This window comes from Arachis hypogaea, chromosome 8, assembly GCF_003086295.3.
Source record: "Arachis hypogaea cultivar Tifrunner chromosome 8, arahy.Tifrunner.gnm2.J5K5, whole genome shotgun sequence".
NCBI lineage: Eukaryota > Viridiplantae > Streptophyta > Magnoliopsida > Fabales > Fabaceae > Arachis > Arachis hypogaea.
Genome location: NC_092043.1, coordinates 31,908,858 through 31,919,442, shown reverse-complemented (window position 1 = coordinate 31,919,442; position 10,585 = coordinate 31,908,858). Strand labels below are relative to the sequence as shown.

At 36.2% G+C, this 10,585-nt stretch overlaps 1 protein-coding gene across 1 annotated transcript; it reads right to left on the bottom strand.

Moving 5' to 3' along the window:
* Positions 1-7,562, bottom strand: LOC112707003 (aconitate hydratase, cytoplasmic). Its single transcript, XM_025758546.3, has 20 exons — positions 6,975-7,562; positions 6,437-6,541; positions 6,120-6,280; positions 5,921-6,013; positions 5,085-5,270; positions 4,826-4,987; positions 4,502-4,646; positions 4,277-4,419; positions 4,119-4,175; positions 3,942-4,021; positions 3,790-3,865; positions 3,118-3,303; positions 2,923-2,990; positions 2,686-2,804; positions 2,413-2,534; positions 1,789-1,887; positions 1,204-1,683; positions 807-905; positions 446-688; positions 1-349 (listed from the first exon to the last, which is right to left on the bottom strand). The coding sequence occupies exons 1-20, from the start codon at positions 7,255-7,257 to the stop codon at positions 281-283; spliced, it is 2,976 nt and encodes a 991-aa protein (XP_025614331.1). The 5' UTR covers positions 7,258-7,562; the 3' UTR covers positions 1-280.
* Between the last annotated feature and the right edge of the window lie 3,023 nt (positions 7,563-10,585).

Sequence of the window (10,585 nt, the reverse complement as noted above, 5' to 3'; positions counted from 1 at the left end):
TTTCAAAAGACCGAATTCCGTATGCCATTGGCACCGGCTTATATAAAAATTACAATTGTTCCCATTGTTCAATAGGCAAGCCGATCACGGGAATCAATGTACTCAATAATGTTTCACTTCACATGCCTAAATATATAAACACCTGGAAATGTCAAAAAGTAAAATTGCCTCCCTCGAAAAAGGGATTCTTTCCTATTTATTGAAAAACTTATTCTCATTTCTCACATCAACTACTGCTAGAATGGTAAGTGTTAAACATTTCCCATCAACAGACGGTTTTTCACTGTGAAATGAGGTTCCTGATGACATATGGGAGGATGCCTCCGTGGTCAAAGTAAGCCAGTTCCACCTGAAAGTACCAGCGTGTTAGAATAGATCACAATTGCATCAATAAGTGCAGCAAGAAAGAAAATTAAACATGAAAACAATGAAAAGTTTGAATTACCTCGGTGTCGAATCGAACTGTGCAGGTGAAAGACTTTCCAGTGTTGGTTGTGACAGTTACATCTTGACCAGGCCTTATGTCACTGATTTTATTTGGAAGGTCAATGGTGTACCGTTCATGGCCAGTCAACCCCAAAGTCTCGGCATCCTCACCAGCTTTGAAGCAGAGGGGAATAATACCCATTCCTACCAAGTTACTGCGATGAATTCTCTCAAAACTCTTGGCTATCACGGCTTTGACTCCCTACCATTTGACATGGAAAAATCATCAAGACTTCGTCTCAGCATGTTGAAAAAATCTAGAAAATCAAATAGAAAACCCAGCCAAATCACAGGTCACAATATTAAACGGAGGGACTCACCAATAGCATGGGACCCTTGGCAGCCCAATCCCTTGAACTTCCACTACCATATTCAGCTCCAGCCAGCACAATGGTGTCATGTCCTTCATTCTTGTATCTCTGAAATAAGGGAACCATTCCAAGGGATCAGCACTCAAAACAGCACATTGCCATTAAGTAACTGAATAAGAAAGGCTTGATAGATTAATGCACAGAACAGAGCCAAAAGATTTCACAAATTAGCAAGCATTTGTGAAATAATTAGCTCTGAAGCATTTGACAAGACACTGTAAGCTGACGCTAATTAGGAACAAATAATGATTATATCAATACCAGATAACATCATATCAACTTGATCATGCTGCCACCAGAAGAGTTAAGTAAAAAGAATGTCATACTTTGGTAGGGCATAACTCACCATTGCTGCATCAAACACATAAAGCTTCTCTCCTGTAGGAATGTGAACTGTCTTTGGGCCAACTTCACCATTTAACAGCTTGTTAACAATGCGGATGTTGGCAAAAGTTCCCCTTGCCATCACCTCATCATTGCCACGACGACTTCCATAAGAATTGAAGTCCTTGCGATCCACTCCCCGCTCCATAAGGTACTTTGCAGCAGGACTGTCTTTGTGAATACTTCCAGCAGGAGAAATGTGATCAGTAGTTATACTGTCACCAAAATTCAGTAGGCAATAGGCATCTTTAACACCATGAGCTCCAGGAGGATCCATGGTCATACCCTTGAAGTACGGAGGTTCGTGAATATATGTTGAGTTGGGATCCCACGAATACAACTTGTCAACAGGAACTTGTAGTTGGTTCCACATAGGGTTACCTTTGGTAATAGATTCATATGTACTTCGGAACATGTCAGGCAACACACTAGATTGAACAGCCTTGAATCAAGAAAATCGAAGTTAATTGTCACGTACAGTATAAGCATCTACAGTGTGTGTCATCTCTGATTAAATAAATAAATAACTAAATAAAAAGACATTTACCTGTGCAATTTCTTCAGTGGATGGCCAAATATCCCTAAGGTAGACATTCTTGCCATCCTTCCCTGTCCCTATTGGCTCCTTTTCAAAGTCAATGTCAACCTAAAATATTTAACGAATACAGATGTTATATTTTCTAAACTCTGGAGGAAAAAGGAATCTAATTCCTAATAAAATAAAGGGTACACCAGGTTTAATTAAAGCAAAAAAGGCCATTAAACCACTTCGCAAACTTATAGTCTGAGATATGACATTATGTATCAGAAATATAGTGCATAGCCAATCAGTGTTCATCAAGATCCAAAGATCTGGCAGTGTGTATCCAACTCGTTAAAAGCAACGAGGCACAATGTTAATTAACTAGCAAAAATATCACTACAGTCAACCAAAACCAATATACACACATTGATACACTTATTATTGGCCTCCAAAATTTTAACTTGTCAGTTCTGTTGCATGCGACAGGCTCAGTTGTTGCTGTAGTTTTTTTACTTCCAACTTTAGCATTTTAATAAATCTTATAATGAGAATTAGTCTTTACCAAGACATGGAAAATCTGACAATGTGGAAGACAAGGACCAAAAACCTTTTCTCTACATGCTGGAAATATAAACTATGCATGCTTACCGTGCCAGCAAGGGCATAAGCAACAACTAGAGGAGGGGAGGCAAGGTAGTTAGCTCTTGTCAAAGGATGTACACGGCCTTCAAAGTTACGGTTCCCAGACAATACAGCAGCAGCTACAACGTCTGCATGAGAAAATGTAGGAATTAAATAAATACAGAAATATAAAGCATAATATATGTTTACAAGCTTTCCTAAAGTTGTAGAAAAGAAATAATTGTGAGAGAATTCACAGAAGTTAGCTTCAGTAATAGAAATCATATTTGATATAAATACCATTTTCTGAGATAGCAGTAGCAACTGATTCATCCAGCTCTCCTGAATTGCCAATACAAGTTGTACAGCCAAATCCAACAATATTGAAACCCTGTTCATTTAGATACTTTTGCAGACCACTGCCAAAAAGGTATAAAACATCCAAACCTGAATTCAGTATACATTCTTTCCAAATTGAGCCAAATACCAAAGTACATTATGAAAGAATTAATTAAGATTCTAAAAAGGATAAATAACCTCTGATGTAGGTATTTTGTAACAACTCCAGAGCCAGGAGCAAGACTCGTTTTTACCCAAGGCTTGACCTGACACAGTTACTCAAAGATCAATATTAATATCAAGAAAGAATAAATAAAGAGGCCCATATCCAGGACATCACGTTGATAAGCACAAACATGGCAGATTCTAACATTACTATTATTGGTGCCTAACCTGCAAACCTAGATCGTGGGCCTTTTTGGCTACAAGACCAGCCCCAAGCATAACACTTGGGTTTGATGTATTTGTACAGCTTGTAATTGCAGCAATCACAACACTGCCATGCTTCAGCTCAGCTGGCTGCCCATGGAAATTAAATTTCGCAACTTTGCCTTGCGCTTCTTTTGGTATTGCAAATCCCTGCAATCAGAGAAATATTTTGGATGTAATTTGTCTAGGGTTCTCATCAAGCACAAGTACATGAAATATGGACTATTACACTACAATATGTTTTGTGGCAGCTTCTGTGTCTGCAAGTTGAGGCCAACAACTTTGAACAGTTAAAATGACCAGTGTTCAAAACACAAAAGACAAACAAAATAGAAATGTTTCTTGTGCTGATTTTGGTGCGGCACCGTGCCATCTTCCACCATTAGATGGGGTCGTCATGGATACCACACTACATCTAAGATGAGTTGCCACAGGGATATTAAAATTTAAAAGTGATACTGAATAGAAGTCAATTAGCATTTATCATGTAAACAAACAAATGGAAAGATAATAGCAGGTTGATTTAAAACAAACATCAAAAAGATATTTCATGAAAATTGTAAGAAATGAAATAACCTATGGTTCCTATAAAACCAAAAACTAATAAAATTATATGAATATTACAGCACTACTAACCTTAAAGCCCACTTTGTTATCAAGACATGCACGCCAATCGGACTTCATTTCTTTCAAAGGCACTCGATCATGAGGTCTGTCAAGAGTGTCACTTAGTATGACAAATCAATGATGAAAGACAAGGCAACATGTAAAATACTGTAGCATCTTACCTCTTTGGCCCAGAAATACAAGGTTCAACATCATCAAGGTTCAATTCAAGATAGGATGAATAAGCTCTATCTTGTTGAGGCTGCATTTATAGAAGATAAATTAACATTCAAAATATGGACATTTTATCTTCTGGGGGGTAAATGCAAGGATTGTGCATAATTATTCAACTATATTACCTCATTATAGTCAACAAACATTTTGTTTGCCCTGAGATAAGCCTCTATCATTGCCACCTATATTCAGCCAAAATGGAGTTAAATAAGTCACAACATTGCCACCTATAAGCACTTCAGAATTCAGATCACAGGCAAATAACAGATGAGTTGATACTAACAGTCTCGTCACTTCTTCCAGTTAACTTGAGGTATTGTAATGTAACATGATCTACGGGGAAGAAACCCATGGTTGCTCCATATTCAGGAGACATGTTGGCAATAGTGGCCCTGTCAGCCAATGATAACTCACCCATACCATCACCTATAGAAAACAGCCACTGGTAATTAGAAAGACCAAAACAACTTTGGAAAAAAGGAAAGGAAAGAAATGAGAATTTTATTACCATAAAATTCAACGAATTTTCCAACAACACCATGTTTCCTAAGCATTTGTGTCACAGTAAGAACCAAATCAGTAGCTGTAACACCATTCCGCAATTTTCCAGATAACTTGAACCCAACAACTCCAGGTAATACCATGCTCATCGGCTGTCATTATCATAGCACCCAGCATTAGGATCACCACCGTAGGTTAACCACTTGCTTATTTGAGATAAGACTTTAGAAAACATATAATTTCAAAGAACATACTCTTTTTTTTTTTTTTTCATTTTGATAAATTAACAACCATTCATTACATGTAGGTTAGGATTCAGAAATTCATATACCTGTCCAAGCATAGCTGCCTCTGCTTCAATGCCACCAACACCCCATCCAGCAACTCCAAGTCCATCTATCATAGTTGTATGGGAATCAGTCCCAACCACACTGTCGGGATAGAGTAGGCCCTCATTGTTGAAAACAACTCGCCCAAGATATTCGAGATTGACCTGAAATCAAGACAACATAAATCCCCAACACTAACAGCCAGAATAATGTATAAATAAATTCCATGAAGTGATTCTGAATGTGTGCTTCAAAACTTACTTGATGTACTATACCAGAACCAGGTGGAACAACAAGCATATTACGGAAAGCAGTTGAGCCCCATTTAAGAAAAGCAAATCTCTCCTTGTTTCTCTTGAACTCGAGCTCCATATTGGCTTGTACAGCATTCTCTGACCTTGTTACATCAACCTGAACTGAATGATCAATGACAAGATCAACAGGAACCTGCCAACACTTACTAGTCAGAAAAAATGTAATAAATGGGTAAGGGAGTTAGTTTCAAGTTCTATTTTGTAACCACTTAGAATAGTTTGTTACTAGGTGACCACTTTTCAAATAAAACAAACAGGTTCATAATAAACCCAAGACATAATTTGTTCTCAATCTAATCAATCACTCTCCCTATTACTGGGGAAATATGGGGAAATACTTTTGAGATGCTATGCATGACTGCACTAGTCATCTATACCAATTTCAGAGCCTTTTTAGCAGCTTTGAAGTAAAGCCAGTAAAATGCAACATTTAAATGCCAACATTACAATGTAAAAGTTAAGTGTCAGATTGGTTTCGATTTTTATTTGTTGTTTTCATTTTTAGTATTTTCTGTTTTTAGAATTTTGTGAATGAAAAACTTAAAATAGAAAAACAGAATTTTGTTGTTTTCACCAGAAATAGTGCATTGAAGATTGAAAACATTGTATATTGCACAGAAAATAATAAGAGTAACTTACTAATTATGAGCTCATGGCTCATATGTTACCCCATGATGAGTGTTTAAAAAATTGAAATCAGTTTGGTGGCCTCCAGGAATGATTTCACATGTATGTATGTAACCAAAGCACATGAAAGTTATAAGAAATAAGAGCGATGTGTACCAGAGGATTGATCTTGTTAGAATCACTGCCAAGTCTATTCATAGCATCACGCATGCAAGCCAGATCAACAACAGCTGGGACACCAGTAAAATCCTACAAAGAGGTAAACAGAAAAGGTTAAAAGAAGAAATCCCACTACTCAATATTTCCTAATCCATATGAATAACGCCCTGGCTGTATAGAGGGGCCAAGCATGTACCTGCAGAAGGACTCGAGCAGGTTTGAAAGGAATTTCAACTTGCTTTACAGCAGTGTTTTCCCAGTCAATAATCTTCTCTACATCTTCTTTAGTCACTTGGAAATTGTCACAATTACGGAGGGCAGATTCAAGCAGAATTCTGATAGAGTATGGTAGCCTATCTGTTCGGCACCCATAAAATTGAGATGCAGTCATTAAGGAGAATGATATTCAGAAGGAGAAATTAGTCCTTCCTCATAACACTTGATTAACCAAATCACATCAATTTAACAATGTATCTAAACCGAAATACAGCCAGGCCATGGAAGCAAAGTTACCAATCCTTGGGTCCTTGAGAGACGGAAGGCTGTAGTACTTTCCGAACTCGCCACCTCCAGGCTTAGGAAGACTGGTAAGGTTTCCCTTGAAAGGATTTTCACCAGCTGAAATTGCAAACATGTCAGACAACTAGCTGAATCAGTGTGTTGCACTTAGAGAGTCAGAATAGAGAAGACAGCACTACCAGGTATTGGCAATTCAACTACATATCAAAGCTATTTTGTCAAGCCTACATAATGAGCTGATTTGAACTGCTTTGAATTATACACGCATATAACGAACCACGCAGCCGTTAAACGAAACTCGAAATATTTAAATAGCAGCTGAAACACCAGTCACTCAAACAGTTCATGCCAAAAATGGATGACCGAAAAAAAAAAGCAGAGCCTACATGTGCAACACACTACTCATACTCCTCACGTCATTCATAATCAGAACATAATATTCAAAGCAGAGAGAGAAAGAAGAATTGAAAAATCGGAAACGAAGAATTGCGAGCGAATCAGTTAGATCGGAGAGCGGAGTCAGAGTGTGTACCCGCGGTGGCTAGCTTGCGGTGGAACCGCTCGAGGACGGGAGCGGCAGCTCTGATCTGAGAGCGGAGGCTGAGGGGAGACCTCCAGTGGCTCCAGCGGGCGGCGACGGAGGAAGAACGGAAGGCAGCGGCGGCGGAGGATGAGAAGGCAAGGGATCGATAAGAAGCGGTAGGGCGAGGAGGAGGAGAAGAAAGGAAGGTTCTAGAAAGAGAGGAAGAGATGAGCTTAGTCCTTGTTGCTCTGAGGAGCATAGAGGAAGACGAGGAATACGCCGTCATGTACATGGCGATCACGCATCAAACATCAAAAGAAAACAATGAAAGTTTGAATTGGAAATGATGGAAGAAGAAGAAGAAGATTTGAGGGCGTGTGGTGTGAGCGAGCTAGCTAGGGCTGTTTCTGCGTCTCTTTGCTTCTAGAAAAAGTTCTATGTATTTTGCAGTGGACCGTTTGTGTAGCTTTTTTTTAATATCTTATGACTTTATGTTATGATGATGACGATGAATGTAAATGTGCATGTGAATGTGCTCTCAGGGCACCGCACTCACCAATCACCAGTGTGAACAAATAATTACAATTATACATCATTGTTTTAATTTGATGATGATTTATATATATGGGTTAGGACCGGGGTTGTGTGTGGATGACTCTAGTGTCTGAAATGTTCGTGTTCAATCACCACCATTCAAGGCGGCAAGATAGTGTTTTGTTTATTTTATGAGTATATGATTTGTCTGGTATAATTTTGAATTCAAATGAAAGGGTGTCTCGTTAAAGGGCATGACTGGGAATAATGGAATATTTTTCTAAAACGTTATTTCTTAAGACACCTGTATCACCTTTTAATTTAATATATCCAAACAAAAATTAATTCCAATATTTTATTAAGGGTGCAGTGTATTTTTATTTTATTAGGTCAATTTTAAAATCAGTTATTCACAAAAGTTATTGTGTACTAAGTAAAGTTTGAAGAACACTGCTAGAAGATCAGCAATTTTCTAATTTTTAGACTAGTAAATAACTAGCATTAGTATTTTTCTACTCCAAACAAAAAAAAAAAAGCCCAAATGCATATAGAGAGCGTGAGTACACACTCTTTACCATACTCTCTTCTTCTTTCTCAAAATTCCACACTCTCTCTCTTGACACTTTTGTAGCGCACCCTCTTTCTTGCTCTCAATGCTGGAACACACTCAACACGAATCAGCATTCTTGAGCTTACTATCTATCCCATTAGAGTCTCCAATAGTAGCAGCGTTACTCTCTGCGACAGCATCTCTCACCTCTCTATAAATTTTCTTTCGTTTCTATTGATGCGTTATGCTTTGCAAAAGGTTAATTAGTTTTGATTTTTGTTTATTTATTACTTTATGCAACTCTTTCCTTCTTACTGTCCATCATTCTATATCCATTCAAAACATGCAAAAAAAACTCATAATGACACCAAAAAATATGATTCAATATTTCTTGTCTATTCATAAAAATCTTTAAGCACCATATAATAAAAAAATAATTTTGATTTTGATTCATCATATCTTGTTTATAAAACTTAGGTACTTTTAATTTATAAATCTTTGAAAAAATTTATTATGTCATTATCTCAGTTGTTAGCAGAGCTTTGTTGTGGTAGAGTTTTGATAATGGTTACTATACAATTGATTATTAGGTTTTTTATTTGTGTTTGTGTTAATAATATGTTTTTTAATAATATGCAATGATTATTTGAAATGAAAAAAGATCCGGATATTAAGATGTCGCAAAAAAGTACAAATACAAAGAAATCTAAAACAAGAACAAGAAAGAAAATGCATTAGAAAACTCTTGAAGAACTAGAATCTCGAGTATGCACCCATTTAAAAAGAGATTTTGCACACTTTACTTAGGACACTTTGCATCCATCTGAATGAAATTTTGCACACATGAATGAGACAGTTTGCACCTACTTAAATGAGATTTTGCACACCTTATTCAGCACAATTTGCACCCAATGTAATGAATTTCTTGCACACATGAATCAGACAGTTTGCACTCACTTTAATCAAAATTTGCACACATCAATTCGACAGTTTGTACCCACGTTAGTAGTAGATTTTGCACACTTTGCTCATCACAATTTGCACCCAATTTAATGAGATTTAGTGATCAAGTGGGTAGTGATCAAATTCAACATCAAAATAAAAATCAGAGTTCATATCCTTCATCCGTGTAAAATACTTCAACATCTCCCTAGCATCCATTTCTTCCATAACATTGCGTATCTTTCTGCTGAGATAATTCTTAACATCTTTTCTATTAAGTTTATTTTAGAAAAACCCCCCGCTTCACCCCAACACTTGATATGTTTTGCTTGATCTCATGCCTGCTTCATCGTTCCTCTAAATGACTCGACACATGTGCCTACTCATCTCCCTATTACGTGTCAACAATTTTGCCATCTCCAGATCGCATATAACCCAAAGACCCTCTTTATTCAACCTAATAGAAATTCTTGCGGGACAATTGTAGTTGGTTCTAAGATTTGTCTTTTTTATTGGTGAAACTCTAGACTTGCGTTTTTCCTCCTTATTGCAAGTAATCATTTGATTCTTAAGAACCTTATCTTTACCAACTTTTCGAGTAAACCTTATCTTAGTAACAAAACCAACGCGCTTGGCATAATTATGATAAAATTGATTTGTATCATCAATGGTTCTAAAACACATGCCAACTTTGGGCACATTTAGCATACATCAGATAGTAAACACAAAATTTCATTAAAATAGATGCAAACTGTCTGATTCATATGTGCAAAATTCCATTAAGGTGGATGCAAATTGTGCCAAGTGAGGTGTGCAAAATCTTATTAAAGTAGGTGCAAACTATCTGATTCATGTGTGCAAAAAATACATTACATTGGATGCGAACTATGCTGAGTAAGGTGTGTAAAATGTGATTAAAATGGATACAAAATGTTTGATTCATATATGCAAAATTTCATTCAGATGCATGCAAAGTATCTTGAGTGAAGTGTGCAAAATTTCATTAAAGTGGATATAAAATGTATTGAATAAAGTATCTCAATTAGTATTAGGTATTAAATTAACAAAACCTTTTTGCATAAATAAAAATCCTTTAACAAATTTCTAATAAATTGTTACTAATTGGCTGAGACATAAAACTAACTACTATTTTTATTGTTGCTAATTGAAATTTTTTTGGTGTCTTCAAAAATACTCCACATTAAAATAAGTTAATTCAGTTGAATACAATACACATAATTATAAGATTACAAAGATGGTGTCCCCTATTTAATGTTCATACAATATTAGAAGGTTTTTTAACTACTAACTAGTTTGTAAAATTAAAATACAACTTTTTGTCAAAAAATATTAAAATAAAATAACATACCTTTTTGAATCGTGTCCCCTGTTTAATGTTCATACAATATTATAAGGTTTTTTAACTACTAACTAGTTTGTAAAATTAAAATACAACTTTTTGTCAAAAAAAATTAAAATAAAATAACATACCTTTTTGAATCCCATAACTACTCATCATGAGTCATAAGATCATAAGAAACATATCATACTACTAAGTATTAAATATTAATCTCTTTTTTTTCTTTTTTTTCTC